Source organism: Euprymna scolopes, chromosome 10 (genome assembly GCF_053919585.1).
Source record: "Euprymna scolopes isolate OS-2025 chromosome 10, ASM5391958v1, whole genome shotgun sequence".
NCBI lineage: Eukaryota > Metazoa > Mollusca > Cephalopoda > Sepiida > Sepiolidae > Euprymna > Euprymna scolopes.
Genome location: NC_136491.1, coordinates 26,977,775 through 26,999,142, shown reverse-complemented (window position 1 = coordinate 26,999,142; position 21,368 = coordinate 26,977,775). Strand labels below are relative to the sequence as shown.

Sequence of the window (21,368 nt, the reverse complement as noted above, 5' to 3'; positions counted from 1 at the left end):
AGTCTCACATGCCGGCCAATTTGAAAAAGGCCAAATCTGCGCCAAACAGTGTTCAAGACAGACGTTCCTCCCTCTGGACGCTGGCGGTGCAGGAGGCAAAAGTTCAGTCTAAAAACTATACCGGCTAAAACGCAAACACCTACATTCACACACACACACACACACACATATATATATGTATATATATATATATATTCGATGCCTTCATTCAGTTTCAAGAGATAATGGATACCCCCTGCAAGGGTAGCTGTGTATGTAATTGTGAGGCAAGGGTTGCACAATTACCAACCACACTTCTGTTGAATTAGTACTGCTTGAGTCCAATGGCAAGGAAAAATGCTAGACAACTAAAAACAATACCATGCTAAGCAGAAAGCACATAAAACACCTGGAATTACCAAATTTTTATCTATTTTAGTACTGACCAGCCTCAATGTATATATAAATTTTTCATTAACTATAAAAATGGGATTATTGATTAAAAATAAGATATGCTCAACAAGATTGGTAAATTATTTTTTATTTATTAATTATATTTTTTTTCAGGTGTTTCTGATGCTAGCTGGCGAGTACACCCGCAATCAGATGTTCGCAGTGTTTTTATTTATGAAAATCAAAAATGGACACCACCATATGGTTATTCTAGCAGGTATGATACATTTTCTTGTAATTTATAGTTTTGGTACTTATTTAGCATTATACTTATTTAAAAAAAAAAAATCTTTATGATGTACGTACTTGTCACAGAACAAAGATGTTACATTAAAAAAATAATGTAAATTGATGAAGTAGTTCTCTTTTCTTTCTTTCTTTTTTTTTATCAAATAAAATCAAAATTTTAAAAAGTTTTAATTATTTTGAATACAAACAAAATCTTAGTCAAATTGAATTGTCGCCCTTGAATTAAAAAAAAAAAAAAAAAATGGAGGCTCCCAGACTCCATCTTTCTTCTTCTTCATAAAATTTTATTTTCTTAGTTAAAAATAAAATATACTTGATCAATTTATGTAATTTTTGGAATATAATATCTTCGTTCCATGACGAGTATATAGATCATAAAAAAATATTCTGTATTTTTTACTAAACTACCACCTTACATTCATTAACCTTTATCCTTGAGTGACCTTCAGCCCTCGATAAGTGATGACTCCCTTGTAAAAAAAAAAAAAAAAAAAAATTTCAATAAAAAAAGTAATTATAAATAAGGTCCATAGTTTTATCACTGTGAATAAATGTATTTGTCTTCAGGTTTCGATTAATCTCCATTTTACATGGTGACATGTGTTGGATGATTTTTTAGAAATTTACTTCCAGAGTAACCCATTTCTTAATAGTCTTTATAAAACATAAAATGATGTTACATAGAATAAACGCACAACAATATTTATGATACCTAAACTACTTCACATTAAGATTTTCGACACTTGTACAATTTAGGAAGTTACTTACGCCTGACAGTATCCTGTACCTCTATAAGGCCACCATTCGCCCATGTATGGAGTATTGATGCCACATTTGGGCCAGCATATCTGCTACTAATCTCTCCCTCTTAGACAGGGCTCAAAAGGGTCGCCAATCTAATAGGTCCCACACTATCAGCTAGGTTTCAACCGCTGTCCCATCAATAAAATATTGCATCCCTCTGCCTGTTTTACAAATATTTTAATGATGGATGCTCCGACAAACTACAATCCCTTGTACCCTCTCGACGTGAATACATCCAACAAACAGCAAAATCTGACTCTTACACAATAGAAATCCCTAGATGTAAGAAAACCTTTTACTATAGTTTTTTCCCTAGGACTGCTAGACTTTGGAATTCTCTCCAGTGTTTCTGCTTCTGACATGCAGAAGTTAAAGTGTAAAGTAAACAGACATCTTGCTGCTCAACTACCTATATAGTACCCCTAAAAATTATGTTCCAGATAGTAGCCCCCCTACATCCAAGTAACACTGTGCCTTGTTTGGGGTGAAAATGCAATAAAATTTATATATATATATATATTTGTTTATTGTTATATAAACATGCTCACATCCCGCTGCTACAAATAGCCACTTGTTTCAATCAACTTGACTTGACTATTCAAAAGTTCAATGAACTTTTGAATAGTCAAGTCGCTGCCTGATGATATCTGTTGTTTGATTGAAACAAGTGGCTATTTGTAGCAGCGGGATGTGAGCATGTTTATATAACAATAAACAAGTATTATCAGCTCTTTTTATTGAGCACTATCTAACAACCTCGTTGAATTCATTAGTCCATTACTTTTGAATATAAAAAAACCCGAGTATATATATATATATATATATATATATATATATATATATATATATGGTAATTTATAAAATATATATGGCGATTAAGCTACACTGAATATTATGCATTTCATCCTCTCTAGGATCCTTCAGGCTTATGCGAAGAGTCCTAGAGTGGATAAAACGCGGAATATTCAGTGTAGCTTAATCGCCATATATATTTTATAAATTACTAACTAGCTCTACCTACCTATTGAGCACTTTTGAAGTAAATACTTAAAGTTTACGCATAAATCTATACTTTCGTATATTAATTTTATGTGAGTAAATTAAGTGGTTATATATATATTGCATTAATTCATGTTTTCTCATTTCATTTCTAAAATCCCGTTGTTGAGTTAGCACTTACTAACTGGTGACGACATTCATGTTTTTATCTATATTTTCATGTATATTAGTTGTTAACACTGTTCTTGGCATTTTTTTTTTTTTTAAAGATGTTAATATCACTAAAATACACTACCTGTAGCCAGAAACAAAGAAACGACACTACATAGTATCTATTATGATGCTACATTTCTGCCATCAGTGAATCTTTCTAGACTGAGGCATTTTTATGCTTGTCTCAATCCAGACTGCTTCTTTTTGGGAATCTGGATCATTCCTCACATTAAAAACCGATGTTGTTTTTATGTCCTCATGGGGAGGCAAAAAAATTTGGATATCAAATCTCCATAATAATAAAAATAATTATTCAAAGCTTATATAGCCATTAAAATATGCCATCAAGCAATCCATAAACTCCTATTTAATTATTCAATTAAAAATGTATTAGTCCCCTTGTTGATTTTATTTCCAGGTTATAAGTCAAATTGGTGCTCGTCCAGAATTTCCCCTATATTAAAAAACAAAAAAAAAAGTTTTTAATCTATATGATGTACATACCCATGACGGAAAAAATATTGTACTTCAAAAATCACATAAATTGATGAAGTAGTTTTATTTTTAAATAAGATTTTGTGGTTAAACAAACAGCGATAATATGGTGATACCATCTTTAAAACAAGGGAAATAACTTAAAATAAAAACTTGCAAGATTTTAGAAAGCTGTTAACATAGGGGCATTGGAAAAACTCAAATTTGTTTTAAAAAAAAAAAAAAAAGTAATAATAATTTTCTTTATAAAAATAAAACTACTTGATCATTTTATGTGATTGTTTATTTTTTTGTTGTTTGTTTTTGTTTTTTTTTTTCTTTCTATCACAGGTACATACATCATACAGATTTTTATTTTTTTAATATGAAATTTTTGAACATTTAATATAATGGAATTTTAATAAATAAAAAAAATCAAAATTGAGACAAAACTTTTCATTATTAATTATTACATCGATTTTTTTTTTTTTTTTTTTTTTTCCATACTGAGATTAATAAAGTTTTGAGAATAAATTCTCATTTGTTATGTAATTTTGATCAGAGATGGACACCAAATCTCCATTATAATAATAATTATTATTCAAAGTGAGTGGTAACTTTTAGTTCAATTATCCCCAATAGTCCAGGAATATCCTCAATATTCTAGCAGATTTCTGTAGTACTCTTATCTGGACAAGCCCACTCCTCCTTCAAATCTCCCATATTTTTAGTGGGTGTGTAATTAGCCTAATAGATACTGTCATGAGTTATAGAATTGATCTTTTTTTTTTTATTACATTTTCACCCCGAACAAGGCACATTGCCACTTTGGTGTAGGGGGCTACTATCAGGGGAAACAACTACTGGGGTACTATGTAGGGATTTGGGCAGCAAGATGTTGGTTCATGTTACACTTGAACTTCTGCATGTCAGTACAGTTGGGGGAGCAGTGGCCTGGAATGGAATTCCAAAGTCTAGCAGTTCTGGGGAAGAAACTACCGGAGTAGAAAGATCTTTTACATCTAGGGATCTCTACAGTGTGGGGGTGAGATTTTGCAGCTTGTCGGGTCTGCCGAGGGTGTTCACGTCGTGGGGGGCACAAGTGCTTGCATTTCATCAGAGCATTCACCATTAAAATATTTGTAGAACAGGCAGAGGGATGCAACGTTTCGTTGATGGGACAGAGGCTGAAGCTTAGATGCCAGTTTAGGGCCTATCAGATTTGCGACTCTCTTTTGAACCTGATCATGCTGAATTCAAATCCTTTCAAATCTGTAGTGCAGTGATATTGTGATAAATAATTCCAGTAATAAAAAAATATATTGAAATCTCTAAATATTCAACTATAAAAGTGTTATTTTGTCCCAATCACTGTAAAAACACACTTTAAATGTGCCTATATTTTCTCAAACATAAAAACATACTTGTGAGGGGGTAATCTAGAGATTTTAGTTTTACAAGTTTAAATCGGTAAATATTTACTATTTTATTATTACTACAAGCAGTGTAAGATGTTACTTAAACCAAAATCAAATAAAAAAAAAAGATAATTTAAGGAATCGTTTTAGCATCGGAAAATAGGTTCAAATTTTTCCGATACCCCAAAAAGTTCTGATTTCTGATTCCAATTAATCATCCCACCACTAATAAGAAGTAAAGTTAATTTTTTCTCCCTGAACCAAAAGCTGTACATGATATCATCATGATAACAGAACTTCTGAACAATCTAAATATCCTTGCCATCCAAATACACTTTCTCCACATCTGAATTCTCATCTGTCTCCATTAAGTCCTTGTTCAGATTTCTTTGCCTTCCTCTAGTGCTAGGGACAATGTACATATCCTAATCGTAGCGTTTTTTTATTGGGGGGGGGGCATACTTTGTTTCGTTATTTGTAATTTTCTTTTTACACTTTGTTGTTATTCAGGGGCTTCATGGCAGATGGTCATGACTGGAGTGACCGGTCAGGACGATACAAACGAACAAAAGAGAACACCCTCCTTCCATCTGGACAATGGGTCTGGGTAAGTAGAAAAAGTTGTTTCAGGATTTTTATTATACTAGTGGTGGTGCCCGGGTGTTTGTAGGTATAAAAGAAAAAAAAAAGTTTTGGTAGGGATGTAGACTTAAACCCAAAAAGCCTTGAGGCAAATAGCCTGATAACTTACCATGACGCTATGAGGAGAGGGAAGTGTGAATGGTTGGAATTAAAAAAGCAGGTGGTTATACGAACGTCAACATGTGGTTTTCTAGGTCAAATATCACGCCATAGAGAAATTAAATCACAGCACGAATTTTGTAACAGAAAAGTCGCTGAAATAAAAGATAAAGACTACTTTATTTCATAAATCGGAGATATTACAATCTAGAAAGTATGTAAAAAGTTGTAAGAATTAGTGACCTCCCAGCGCACCCCACTTTTGAAAAAGTCTTTTTTTTGCCAGACATACAAAAAAAAATGCACACACAAACACACATTTTTGCTTTTATATATATAGAAGTCTTATCTGACAAATTTATGTAAAGATAGAAAAATGAACAAAAATAAGGGGGGGGTTCTGGACAAGAACCCACATTCTCTCTGCATACTGAAAGGATACATCTTGTGTTTATCTCTGCTTTTTTAACATTAAGAATTATTCAAATAACCTGAACAATTCTTATGACCAAATGCTAAAGATAGCATCTAACTCTAAACCCATGAAAATTTCATTTTATTATTTTGTGATGTAACTAGGTTGAGCAAATAGCAGTTTTTCTTCAGCCAAGGAAAAAGAATTCACAACAAAATCATTTGTTAGAAAAATATAAAATACTCTTTTATTTCTTGCTCTGTGTTGCGCGCTTCCAGCAGTGGACGGATTTCAGCGACGCAGCACAGTGACAACGACTTTTGGCTACCGTCGCTTTTTGATTCCTTTCTCTTTTGTCTCACTTGTTTATATTGACCTGTTCTCTTGCAGATGTTTAACCCTGGCAGCTGTAAGGTCAACTACTTGACCTATTCACCTTCAGTGATATCAATTTTGACAGGTTTGCACCCATCAGCCGGTTACTTAGCCTGCCGACCATGTGTGTGTGTGTGTGTTTGCACTCACGTGCAACAATTTTACACCATCAACAAAACTACTTGATGGTACAATGTGTGTGTGTGTGGGTGCATCATTAAGCGTTTTGATTCTTCTTAACCAGAATTTCTATAATATTAAAAAACAAAAATAAAGAAAAATCTTGTTGATGTACGAAAATATCATTACCCATGATGAAACTAAAATGTCGTATTCCAAAAATCATATGAATTAATCAAGTAGTTTTATTTTTAATTTAAATTAAATTTTGAGCATCCAAGAAGTGACTCTTAGTTGCTATTTACAAAAAAAATACAATAAAAATCTTAACAATTCAAAGCTTAAGCGATTTATGTTGTAATGCCTAATTAATTAATTAATCACTTAAAAATGATTTTCTTTATAAAACTAAAACTGCGTCATCAATTGACATGATTTTTTTAGAATATATTTTATTTTGTCATAGTTACGTATATCATACAGATTTTTTTATTTTTGTTTTTGAATATAGAGGGTATTCTGGAAAAGAAACATTTTCTCTGCATACTGAGAGTACACATCTTGTGCTTATCTCTGATTTTCTAACATTGATAGATAACCTGAACAATTCTTATGACCAAATGCTAAAATTCCACTTGACAACAGACTGTATGTTGGATATACGAGGGATGTGCAATAAGTAATGCCCCTGACCCACTTCCAGTTGTCTGATCTAGCTGAAATTTTGCATGCGCAATGATTTCTATCTCTACAGGTCATGTGGTAAATTACAGCTCTGAACTAATTGTGGTTTCTGTTTTACAGGTGTTCGAACTGAGTCAGGTGTGACATGGAGCCTGTTGAATGTCGAGCAGTGATCCGGTTTTTGTATTTGAAAGGACACACACTACAGGAGATTTTTGATGAAATGAAAGAAACTTATGGTGATAATGTCCCATCATATGACCTTGTAAAATGCTGGCATTGTGAATTCAAACATGGCCAGAAGTCTGTGGAAACAGCTCCCAGACCTGGTTGCCCCCCTCCCTTCTGCCATTGATGAGGCATCTGTCCATCAAGTTAAGGCTGCCATTTTAGAAGATCGGCGCATTACTATTCGCCAGATAGCCCAAGATGTCAAGATTAGTACAGGGTCTGTGAAAACTATCATTCATGACCATTTGTATATGCATAAGGTGTCTGCCAGATGGATTCCCAGGTTGCTCACACCATTCCAGAAGCGAGAATGTGTTGAGTGCTTGAGGATGAATTTGGAGATGTGCCAAGAAGATGAGTCAAAGTTTTTCAAAAGACTGATTACACAGGATGAAACCTGGGTCCATCACTATAATCCAGAGACCAAAGGCCCAGTCAATGCAGTGGAAGCACTTGGACTCACCACTTCCAAAGAAGGCAAGGGTGCAGCCTTCCGCTGGCAAGGTCATGCTCACAGTCTTCTGGGACCAGGACGAAGTAGTGATGACAGATTTCCTGGCAAAGCATACCACAATTACAGGAGCCTATTATGCTTCACTTTTTAGGAAATTAAGAGAAGCTATCAAAATCAAGAGGCGAGGCAAGATCAGCAAAGGTACCCTCCCCCTGCAGGACAAAGCTCCGGTCCACAACTCGCATGTCGCCAGATCAGAAGCACGGGCGTGTGGTTATGAAATCCTTCCCCATCCTCCCTACTCTCGTGACCTTGCACCCTCTGATTTTCACCTCTTCCCAGATGATGCAACCTTGATTTCTGAAGTCACATTGTGGTTTGAGGACCAACCTGGGGTGTTCTACAAAAACGGTCTCCAGAGCTGCATCAAACGATGGGAGAAATGCATAACTCTGGGTGGTTCCTATGTAGAGAAAGACTAATAACTGTGGCAAGTTTCGTTGCTCTACTGCTATGGGAAGTGGGTCAGGAGCATTACTTATTGCACACCCCTCATAGAAGCATATGCATGTGCTCTCCGTTTATCTCGGCCTTTTTCCAGTCGTCCTGGACTTGTTCTTGCCACTGGACTCAAGCAGTGCCGATTCAGGTTGGTGATTGTGCAACTCTTGCTTTACAATTTTACGTGCAGTTACTCTTACAGGAGGTATCCATTGTCTTTTTCAGACTGAACAAAGATGTCCACTTCCACTAGACATTTTGAATTGAACAACTATTGTTTGTTGAAAAAAAAAAAACAATTCTTTACAGCATTAACCAATATATATATCAATGTCAAGATATAGTGGGAGAAGGTCGGAGGTTATGTTGGCTGAAAGTGAGAATAACAACCAATGTGACACCACGTGGCCCCATCGACAAATCAACAACCCCAAACGTATGTGCCGTGGATTTTTTTTGTTTATCTTATGACCGTATTGGCATTTTATCACTGACAACCATCGACAGGGATGCACAGTTTCACAAGTAGAAAAATAAAACAAAACGCATGAAAAACAGAATGCCTTACATATGTCGGTTGAACACGTACGTTATGTCGAGCCCATGTCAGTCACTTACCATCAGTTCATCTCCCCATCTTCTTCAGGAACCTCTAAGCAACCAACTGCCCACAACCATATCCAAAATCTAACTGTCCACCTCCGGCTTCAATTGATTAAGCCTCCTACTGATCCCCCTTCCCCAATCAAGTGTGGTTCCTGTTGTTTGATCCTTAGTCCATTGTTCAGTCCTTGTGCTATCACCATTCACCACACCCTAATTTAAACCAACCCTAATCTTATTTCTCTTTGTCTGCGTTAAGAATAAATTCTTATTCATTGTCTATTGATAAGTTCTTTTATTACTCACTATGTTATGCCGAGCTGCCTGATTGGTCCACCCTTGACCAAACAATCTAAATAATACATATGATCAATCCTCTTTTCCAAAATTCAGAAACATTATAGACTAGCCTGGTTGCCCGACGTCGCCCGGGTGTTTGGAGGTGTGTGTTGAGCAAAAAAAAAAAATTGCTAGTAGGCAGGCAGGCAGGCTTGAACCCGTACTGCGAAGGAGGAAAAGAACGTGAAAAAAAAAACATGATGTCTTTCCTATTGCACTCATCGGCAAGACAGAAGTGACGTAGCTTTAAATTAAGGCCAGTCAATGTAAAAAAGGGGATGACTTTCAAAAATATCGTCGAAAAAAGCGACCCCCTCCCTGTAGAAAAGTGCCCAGTTGAGGGTGAAGGAATTAATGTTTTTGGCCAATTTTTCGATATTTGTTGTCCGAAGGGTCGAGCTTCAAAACGATACCAATCTCGTGGGAATCCGACGCCTCTGTCGAAAGTTTTAGGTGGATGTACATACATACACACATTTAAACAGATAGGTGAAATTTATATTACAGATTATCATTATCAAAATGTCGTCGTAGATTATCAATTATTTAGTGATGTCATGTACGAGGCTATAATTATATCCATTCCTTATCTCTACTATCACATAAAACTCATTTCTGTGTTCCTTCTTGATAGTTTCCGAAATGGCTTGGCCTATCTTTTTCAAATTTCACACATAGCTAATTTATGTCTGGCAGTGTTCTTAGATATGTTTTGTACAGAAATTCATCTGATAAGTATCAAAAATTGAAAAAAATCCAATCTTAAAAATAACTTTCTCTTTTATGGATAAAAAAGAAGAATTTTACAGGGGAATTTTTTACGTCACACCGGCAAGGGAGATAATAAAATTTCAGCAAATCATTTGTTTTATTTAAAAAAAAAAAAAATAGATTTATTGTCATCTGGAAATATAGCTTAGTGGTAGAGCATTTGACTACAAATCAAATGATCCCCTGTTTAAGCCCAGATGTACCTTCCCATTTTATTTTAACTTTTTCTTATGAGTTCAATTTACGATAAAAGAAGAGGTACCATTTAAAATCACTGCAAATCATTTCTTCATTTGCATGTTTTAAAACTAAACATTAATCAGAAGTAAATTTTCCAGAGCACTTCATCGTCAAGCCCAAATAGCAGTTGATGTGATATTGTAAACAAACACGGATAGAATTTGATGAACGACATTATCATTATTATTTTAAAAAAATTTTTTGCGAATTAGTTCACCGAGCAAATTATTCCTCTTCATATATGATATTCAATAGAGGATTAATTCTATAGTAATACCTAGGCAATCTGCGTAAATTTAAATATCATGGGTAAGCATATTGTACGACCGGGCAATGCCGGGTTGCCAGCTAGTAACTATATATATATAACTAGTAAGTATTAGTTTTATTTCTTTTTCAACAGATGGCTGACTGGGCAATAGATTATTCTGTCCCTGGAGGAGTAGATCCTGAAGGTTGGCAGTACTCCACAGATTTTCACAGGTTTGTATGATGAATTCGCTCAAGTTTGACACTTTGGTTTTTGTCCAGAATTCCCTCTATATTAAAACACAAAAATTAAAAAAAACAAAAAAACTGTATGATGTATGTAGTCATGATGAAATAAAAATATCATATTCCAAGAATCATATAAATTGATCAAGTACTTTCATTTTTAAATAAGAAACTCAAATTGTATGAGCATCCAAAGAGTGACTGTCTCGACTGCCATTTTGAAAAATATCTTTAAAAAAATAAACAAGGGAGTTAACTTAACAATAATTCAACCTTTCAAGATTTATGCTGTAATGCCTATGAATTCACATTAATTATTTTATTTATCTATTTATTTCCGGGCTGTTACCCTCATCTTATAGTAGTTGCTTCTCAATCTCCTGTGGCGCAGTGGATAGAGGTATTGAATCTTTACGTTTCCAGGTGAGCATTGTCTGAAGATAGCAGTTTTAATGCTACCCAAAGCAGGCCAGACTCAACATTCCTCTCCTGTCATGGTTAATCACCTGAAGAAGGCCAGAGGATGAGTTGGCCGAAATGTGGTGAAACAATGACAACTATAAGATGAGGATAACCGTCTGCTAATAAATAAATAGATAGATAGATAGATAGATAAATAGATAAATAAATATGTACAAGGTACTCATCTTGAACGATTCCAATAAAAAAAAAAATTTAAGATTTTTCTTTATTTTTGTTTTTTTAATATAAGAGGAATTCTGGGCCAGAATCAACACTTTTTTTTTTTGTTTTCATTCGGCAGTTGAGAAGATACTGCTACAATTATATAATTTTTATCGGCAGTCACAATGTTTTCTTAGTTAATTTTTACTTTTGTTTTCTCAACTTAAAGTCTTAATTTTATTTTCGTACACATTGGTTTGAAAAAAATAAAAACAAACTAATTTGCTCTGAAATGCTGAGTGCTTTATCTCTCTAATTATATAACATTAGGTTGGCATATATTTTTAGATATTTCTATGTTATATATAATTCATTCCTAAACTAATTTACCGATCATTATGAATTTTGAAACGCAACTGCTCAGGGTACGGGATCATAATGTGGGCTATATTTAGTTGAATTTAGTTTTATGCTAGGGGTGAAATGGGGGTGGGAGCCCTTCCTGATAATTCCAATTTTTTGTGAAATTTTAAAAATAAGTATTAGACATCAATTAATAAATATTTCTCAAATCTTTTTTGTTGTAGAATTTTTAAAGTGTTTAAAAAGCTCATGTTATGAACATAACTTCCCATTCAAATATTTCAGATTTGCATTGAATTTCATCCCTAGTCATTAGACATATAGCTGTATCTTGTCAAACTCTGGAATGTTTCTATCAAATTCAGGAATTTGGACGGAATTTCGAGCGAAACCCTTTATTTACTTCACGGCGATAACATGCTCTTGTTCCGTCAGCCATGACTGGATAGAGGTCCTAAATAATTTGAAATTGTATTTTTTGGTCACCCACACTGAGGATTGAACCTCAGCCTTCAGGAGAATATCACTTTAACAATTGAATTGTAACAACCGAAAAATACAATTGCAAATTACTTAGGACCTCTATTCAGTCATGACTGACAGAACAAGAGCATGCTACCCCTATGAAGTAAATAAAGGGTTCTGATCAAAATTCCATCCAAATTCACAAGTTCAACAGAAATGTTCTGGATGTTGACAAGATACACCTGGAGAAGGTTAGAGGTTACATTGACTGAAACTTTGTGAAAATCACACTTAAGATGAGAACAGTAGTCCGATGAATCCAATCCTCATCTCCAAAATTCAGAAACGAAAATATCATATTTCAAAAATCATGTAAATTGCTTAAGTACAGTAGAACCCCGGGATACGGTAGCCCTAGGATACGGTTTTTCAGATTACGATGTGGCGTACAATGTTTTTCCAGCCCCTGGTTATGGTATTTGCCCCACCTTATAGTGTTATTTATAATGTTATTTGATTATATACATGTGTATTATATACTGTACTGTATTTTGTTACCAAATTTTAATGTCGTATCCTGGGTTTCTACTTTAGTTTTATTTTTATAAAGAAAATCATTGTAAAGTAATAAATTGGAATTCATAGACATTACAATATAAATTTTGCAAGTTTGAATTAATGGCAAGTTATCCCCCTTTCTTGATTTTTTTTTTTAATTTTTATTCTTATTGTGTTTTCAAAATGGCGGGTAAGGCAGTTGCTCCTCAGTTATTGACAAAATTTGATTTTCTTTAAAATAAAACTGTGATTTTTGAAATGTGATTTGTTTTTTTTTCATCCCTGATACATACAGCTTTTTTTTTTTTTTTGCTTTTTTTTTTTTTTTGCTTTTTTTTTTATAAGATGAATCATATGAAAATGGAACTGCTTAACTCTTTTGGTGCCAATGTTAACAAAAGCAGACAAAATATTGTAGGTTAAATTGATCTAAGATTGTTCCATTCACTAAGAATAGTAAAGGAGGAGAAGGTTAATGTAGTTGGTGTTCATTTTGTAAATGTTTATTTAAATTGAATCAAAGGGCACATTTATAATTATGCATCTGCTTAGGTTATGATTAGGGCTGGGACAACAGCATATTCTTTTCATTGTTTAGACTCTCGAATGTGTATCTGTTAATATCTTATATGCTTTTATATAGAATGATGTGGTTCTCGATCGATTAACTGTGTCTGTGTCGGATATATACTCGAGTTAAAACAATGAAAACAATATTCTATTGTCATAGCCCTAGTTATGATCATCCGCTCTTGGGTTGGTTCAAAGTTATTGCTCAATCCTGACACCAGCAGCAGCAGTGTCAATTGTGTTGTCTTGTGGCAATTTAATCGCAAAATGATTCCGATGAAAGCTAAAAAGTAAATGGCTTTAATTGTTAACCTCTTTCTGTTTCCATTTTGTTGAGATTCACTTTCCTCTTCACTCTGAAAGGCAAGGAAGTTTACACGGGGAAAGTGTTAATTCAAAATGTTTTCAACCAATGGAAATCATTTCAAATTCCCAAAAGTAACACATACATGTGAAAATAGTAAGCCGACGCGAAGTTAGAACCTTTTATAAATAAAACGGTTAAAAGCTAGGCTGACTTCATCAGCCGGTTGGGTTGCGTGAAGAAGGACCCCAAAATGTCTACCCCCCTCCCTCTTGGGTCGAGGGAAGCAAGTCGCAAGTCTCTTTATTTTATTTTATTTTTTTTTCCCCCTCATTCACACATCATTGCTCAGGTGAATATCTTTCTTTTCATTTCTTTACGGTCTTATTTAAATGATAAATAATTTGTGGGGAAATTATCAAAATGTTTATTTATATTATTTATCTTTATTTTATTTAAAGTTTTTGTTTCATGTTCATGAAAAATTTATGAATTAATAAGGATGTTGTAGTTTGCTTGAAGCATTGTGCATAGTGTGAAAATTGTTTGAAGGCTATATCAGTGCAGTTCGTGGGAAACACCATGGACACGAGTTAGTGTATAAAAGAATAATGGCAATATTGGAAGGAATCTTCAATATATTGTCATTATTCTTGTATATACTAACTCATGTCATGGTGTTTCCTATGAACCACGTTAATATAGCCTTCAAAGTTATGAATTAATTTTTATGATCACATCCATGTTTTTAATGATTTTTTTTTTTTTTTTAAAGAAAAACAATTGTGTGATTTCTGTTCTTAAAGAAAGCTCATTTTTTATTGTTTTTATAGAATCTCTAATTTTCAAATAAGGCTCCAAACCGGTTAGGATAAGAACCACTCAATCATAGATGGAGTGATTTGATAATTATATAATTTTCTTTTCTATAATTTGTCCAGATTTAAAAGTTTTATTTACATTTATTTAAATTTTTATGTTGATATCAGACCATTCCATCGTCGGAAAGGTTGGACAGATACTGTTCGACGCAGGCGCTGGTACAGGTAAGTTTGACTTTTACTAAAATATTTCCGCATTAAAAAGATTCTGTATTAAATTCCCAATTTCGATACAATTACCGATTTCGATTCTTTAGAAATCTCCTAATTTTTAACTATAAAAAAGTGTTATTTTGTCCTGTTTACTGCAAAAAAACACATCTTAAATGTGCTTATATTTTCTCAAATGTAAAAACATTTGTGAGGGGTTGATCTAGAGATTTTAGTCTTACTAGAAGTTTAAATGAATAAATATTTATTATTTTATTATTACTGTTGAAAGTCCGATAACTCTTGTATCTCTATTACTTCCCTTTCCCTGTACATATCCCATAATTCCTTTTTTGTTCTTTCCCTTTATAAAGAGTTCTTCTCATCAGTCAACAAGTGTATCTATTTTCCTCCTTTGAATTCCTGTTCATTTTTATCTCTATTCCACTAAAATGCACCACTCAACAATTACTACAAGCAGTGGAAGATGTTTTTTTAAACCAAAATTGAATAAAAAAGATGATTATAAGGAATTGGTTTTAGCATCAGAAAATAGGCATAAATTTTTCCGATATTCCGAATTCCGATTAATCGTCTCCCAACACTAAATATTATGCAATGACATTATTGCAGATGTTCTGGTTATTGGATTTCTCATTAGATTTCAACCTCAATCAAGAGCACAGCGTCCATTAATCATGTTCTGTATCCATTAACATCTATTGTGTGTGTGTGTGTGTGTGTGTAGGTAGCCACTGTAAATTTTAGTAACAAGTAGGTTAAGGTTTCTGCCTGAAATGTGTAGGAATATTAACTTGATACCCTGCGAAATAGTACCTAGGTGATAAGGTGTGAACACTTGTTCAGAACTCCCCCACTGTAAAAAAAAAAAATAAATAAAAATTTGATATACATACCCGTGATGGAAAGAAAATATTGTACACCAAAAATCACTTAATTTAATCAAATAGTTTTTTTTTTATAAAGAAAATCATTTTTAAGCAAAGTCAAGTTTTTTTTCAACGTTTCCCCCTGTCCCTATGTTAAGAATGACTTTCTAAAATCTCACAAGTTTTACTTATTTGAAGTTATCTTCCTTGTTCCTGTAGATGGTTTTCAAAATGGCGTCAAGAGACGGTCATTCCTCCGATACTCATAAAATTTGATTTTATTTAAAAATAAAGCTACTTGATGAATTCTTCATGTAACTTTTGGAATATAATATTTTTTGTCATAAGGACGTATATCATACCAATTTTTATTTTATTTTTGTTTTTTCATGGGGGAGGAGCTCTGGAATAGCACTGAGGAGTATATTGTGAAGAAAACATTGTGCAATTTCCAAATGTAATGATCCATCATTGCTCAAGTCTGATTGCAAGGGGGTATCTACAATTTCCAGAAACAATGCTGGAATAAGCAGAGAATGACTTCTTTCTCCTAGACTAGCTTCCTTACCTTTGAGTATGTAATTCCATTTGCTTGCCTCCTCACAAGGGCAGAGTTTTTGACACAAGGTTGTTGTTTTTTTTTATATGGTTAAAATACAGCTCCCCTCCCCCCCAAAAAAGCCCTCTGGGTTAGGACAAAATTTTAAATGATTACACTTTGATTTGTAAAAATATAAATCTGCTTTATTGTGGATGTTTGTGTTGGTGGCAATGAGATGGGAGAAAATGGCTTGGATTTTAATTGTTGTCTGATGGTGCACCACTGGAATTCAGTCTCTCTTTGCCACAAAAAAAATAAAATAAAAAAGATGCTCTCAACTCATTTCCAGCCTATGTTATGTAATTTACTGTGACATTTTTGAAAATTGATTTGCCTCTCATTTGATGGTATCAGCTTACCACAAAACAAGTTCAATAATCAGAACAAATCATTCTCATTGTTCTCTTTTAATGATTCACTCTGGATTCTCAGTGTTTGGGTATACCCAGCCTTGATTATTTAGCAAATCTAGGATTTCTTTTTCAGTGATCCAGGATAAAAAAAAAAAAGATGAAGTATAGTATCGGAATAGATACTACACTTTGCTCCTAACCAAAAGGCCAATCTAATCTATCCTAACTGGTGGGAAGAGTCATAGTTTTGCCAGGAAGTATTAGAGAAAAGTTAATTTATAACCACTTTCATTTTTGGAACTGATGATACCTGGTATTTCTAAAAGATTGGTGATGTTTTAAACTAATGCATTTCAGATGAAAACATTATTACATATGTGTCCTGACGAAATTAATCTACATTCATAAAATTTACAAAAAATTATCCAGTAAAAAGTGTGCTGTGTATTTTAACAAAAAATCATATACAATTACATTCTGAAATGCATTGTTTTAAAAATGGCCGACCTTTAATTTGTCAATTTAAGTCAAAGGTTATCTTCCTTGTTTGTCATGCTGAATTGGTTGCACATTAAAACATAAGATAAAACTCGATAATCCAATAGATTTTATTTTACTTGTAATTATTTTTCTACTGGATTTTTGTAATAATTTTGGAAATTTATACTAATTTCGTCATAACACGTAAGTATGTAATGTTTTCACCTGAAATGCATTGGTTTAAAAGATCACTAATGTAAACAAACACCCAACATTTATATATATATATATATATATATATATTCTATTTCTGATAGTGTAAACTCATTCCAATAAATAAACTAATTTTTAGTGATGGGACGATAGACCGGAATCGAGACTCAGAAAAATCGGACCATTTGGGGGAATCCGTATCAGAATTTGAAAAATGTATGCATATTTTCTGATGCCAAAACAATTCTTTTAATTTGATTTTCTTTTAATTGTTCTTTTTATTTCAAGCAAAATCTTCCTTTACTGGTAATAATTATAAAATAATAAATATTTACTGATTTTTAACTACTAATAAAACTAAAATCGATAGATGATCACCCACAAGTGTATTTTTTTATTTTTTTTGTTTAGGAAAATATCTCCACATTTAACATCCATTTTTACAGTAATCGGGGATGGGGGGGGGATAACGACTCTATAGTTAAATATTTAGAGATTTATAAAGAATTGGAATCAGGAATTTAGTACAGAATTGGTAATTGTATCGGAATCTGTGAAAAATATTGGAATCGTCCCATCACTAGTAATTTTATTAGCTTAATCATATTATGTGCCTACATTTGTTTTTTTTTTTTTTTGTTTTTTTTTTTAAATTCTATGTCAGCATCTCTGAAATCAAGTGGGCCCTTTTCTGGAGCTAACACTTGATCTCTGTATAATTTTTTTTTTTTTTTTTTTTTTTTTTTTTTTTTTCCATTTCACTTTAAAGTTCTTAAAAATCAAGTGGCCCCTTCCATATGAGATAGATAGATATTTGAATATTCCATTGAAATTATCTTTAATCTCTCAAACATTGAATTAGTAAAGAAGTTATGAACATTATTTTTCCTCTCACTGATTGACCAGTTAAATCTAATATATAAACGGCTATATATCTGTCTGTCTGTCTCCATATTTCCAAACTCTATCTTCTCCGAAACTAAAAGTTGCAGAACAGCGTTAGGGGCCTCAAATGACCATATTTTTTACATACCATTCTTTTATGGGTCTTTAGTCAGTTAAAATTGCTTTTAAGGGAGTCAAAAATGGGTCACAATTGAAAAACGTTAAACATTTTGTACATTCATCTTAGTTTATTTTTAATCTTTAATCGATTTATATACGTTTTACATTGTTACAGTGTTAACGTCACCAGCTTTGAATGCTACAGTTTCAGTTTCGATTCTAGCTGATGGCACCTAAATACGCTTGTTTTTTTTTTTTTACTTTTGAAATCACGACTCTATAATACTATATACGAAATCTGGACAAATTAAAATATTAGATTCAAGCATATTTTACGCCCAGGGAAAGTCGCATCCCCCCCACACACACACAAACACACACTAGTACATTATAATATATATATATATATATATATATATATATATATATATATATATATATATTTTACACAGGAATCACCACCTATCAAGGCCCAAAGGCCACTCGAGGATGAGGGTTAATGAATAGCATTAGTCATTGTGATTACAGTGTAGTAAGCATAAGTAGTGGAATTTTTGTAACTTAGATTACTTAGGGGAACGGTTCATCAAGAACTTGTTTTCGTTGGACTTGAAGACAGATTGTAGTCAGCTGGAAAGCAGTCCAATGGAACAGAGTTCCACAGGTGTGTAGTTCTAAGAAAAACGCTTTGTTCATGGAATCTACATTTAGGTTTAGGCACAGATAAAGAGTGTGGGAAACTGTTGATAATGGTTCTGGCTAGACGAGTGTTTTTCATGAAAGTTTGGCCGGGGGTGGGGTGGGGAGACCATAGATTGAAGTTCTTACCAAATTCCAGGACAAGAATTCATTTGATGAAGTATTCCACTTAGTGCTGTGACTATAGGCAATATCACTATGAGAAGGTGCACCATTCTTCGTAAAAGCCAGGAGGGAGGGTAGCCATACTGAAATTTTATTTGGTCTGTGAATAGTATGTTATTTTGAATGTTTAGTCAGGGTTTATTTTCAGGGAAAATTTCCTCATGCCAGGTTTTTTTTGAGTATACAACAACATAGTTAATGTTTGTTATGACTCCCATGTCTGTAAAAAGAAAAAAAAAGTTTTTGAACTGACAACCATGGAGAGTTCACAACTGTTGGCTATGAGACAAAACTTGATAGTTCGACCAGACTTTTAAGTCAACATCAGAGGTTCTAGTATTATTTGACTAAAACATTATTTCAAATGGTTCTCGATTAACACATCTCCGTTCCTACCTCTTCGTAAATATAACAAAAGGTTTCCAAGTGTTCTGTATTGACGTAAAGATCCATTATCGTACATAACAAATTTTTGGTCCAATCAGAAGTTAAGCAGAAGGGAATATTCTAACTCCATCTGTTACCTGTTATTTCTTTTACTTTGCAATCATGTCCTTAGAAACGGCATAAATAAACATGTTTCTGTCCCTCTTTTTTTTTTTTTTTTTTTTTTTTTTTTTTTTCCATTTTACGTAAGTTCTCAAAATTCAAGGGGTCCTTTTCTGTATGAGACAAATAGATATCCGAGTGTTCAGTTAAGATTCTCCTCTACTTCTCAAACAGAGTTAGTGATAAAGTACAAAACATTAAATTTCTTTGGATTATTTGGACAATTATTCTCATCTCGAGTCTTATCTGCACAACGTTTTGGTTGATGTAACCTTCGATCTTCTTCAATGTGCAAGTCGTCATGTTTGGCAAAGGAGACAAGGGAGTTAACTCTACACTGAGATTTCGTATTTTCTCCTTTGCCAAGCTTGACTTAATAAAGCCATAGAGGATATTATTTCTTTTCTCCCTAATTAATCATACAACTGTTTATACTTCATTTTTCTTGTGGCCTTTTCTTTGTTTGGCCGAATTCTAAGATAAGAATTCATCTGATCTGGTGAAGTATGCAGCTAAGTGCTATTATTTAAGGCAACATCACTAGAAGGTGTACAATTCCTCATATAAGCCAGCGTATGGCCATGTTGAGGTGGTATTATTTTGACTTGGAATACTATGTAATTTTGAATATTTGCTCAAGGTATATTTCTATATATCAGTATGTCCTGACAAACTCTTATACAGATAGACTGAAAAGATTCGAAGATGGTGCCTAGCAGGTATTCAAACTCTGTTTCTTTAAATATTTGACAAATGATTTTTTATTTTTATTTTACAAAGTTACAGAAATAGCTATCAAAAGAATGCAATAATTGTAATACGATTTAAGATTGCTTTTCAAGAATATTAAACCATATTGTCAACCATTTTCAAGACGGGTGGGAATCATTCTTATAATTTAAACAAGATTAGAGTTTGTATTATTTGCATTCTTCAGACTACTGTTCTCCTCTTGAGTGCCATTTTTACAAAATTTCGGTCAATGTAACTTCCCACCTTCTTCAGGAATATCTTGTCGAACTCTGAAATCTGCACAAAGTTTCACAGAAGTTAGCGTGCTCTCATTCCATCAGCAAGGACCCATGGCTTAATGGTTAAAGTACTTGAAAAAATTCATGTAAAGTGATATTCTCCTGAAGGTTGAAGGTTCAATCCTCAGTGTGGGCAACTGAAAAATACAATCGTGAATTACTTAGACCCTCTATCCAGTTATGCCTGACAGAATAAGATGCTACCCCCATGAAGTAAATAAAGCATTCCCTTCAAAATTCCATGTAGATTCCCAAGTTTGATAACCTACACCTGAAGAAAGTTGGAGGTTACATCGACTGAAACGTGAAAATGACACAAGATGAGAACAATAAAGCGTTCCCTTCAAAATTCCAAGGTGTGAAAATTTAAAAAAAAAAAAAAAAAAAAAAGAAAGAAATTTGCCAGGTGAAGGTTGAACGACGGCATTACGAATATGCGTGCATTACATAGTAGCTATTGGTTCATGTTTAAATTTTTAGCCTTGCAGTAAATATGTCTTCATAGATCAGTCATTAATGGCAGAGGACAAAATAAATCATAAACTAAACGTTTCGGTTTTGATTCTCGGTGGTGGCCACAAGTCTTCTTTTTTTTTTTTTTTTTTTTTTTTTTTAACTTTTTAAATCATTACTATATATATAATAATAATAATAATAATAAGTACGAAATTTGCATTAATCACAATATCATATTTAAGTGTATTTTACGACCGGGCAATGCCGGGCAGCCTGCTAGTATTATAGTCGTGATTTCAAAAGTAAAAAAAAAAAAAAGTATTTGGGTGCCATCAGCTAGAATCGAAACCGGAAGCAAAACTGTAGCATTCAAAGCTGCTAATGTTACCACTGTACCAACATGAGATGCAGTGAACTGATTAAAAATTCAAAAACTAAGATGAATGTACAAGA

The 21,368-nt window shown here is 33.3% G+C and overlaps 1 protein-coding gene across 1 annotated transcript in view; it reads left to right on the top strand.

Moving 5' to 3' along the window:
- Nucleotides 1-21,368, top strand: part of LOC145285884 (tectonin beta-propeller repeat-containing protein 1-like) — a 179,256-nt gene that overhangs the window by 140,389 nt on the left and 17,499 nt on the right. The window contains exons 15-18 of the mRNA XM_080134345.1: nt 547-649; nt 5,100-5,196; nt 10,467-10,546; nt 14,432-14,488. Of these exons, the coding sequence (XP_079990471.1) occupies nt 547-649; nt 5,100-5,196; nt 10,467-10,546; nt 14,432-14,488 (337 nt within the window). The remainder of the gene's footprint in view (nt 1-546; nt 650-5,099; nt 5,197-10,466; nt 10,547-14,431; nt 14,489-21,368) is intronic.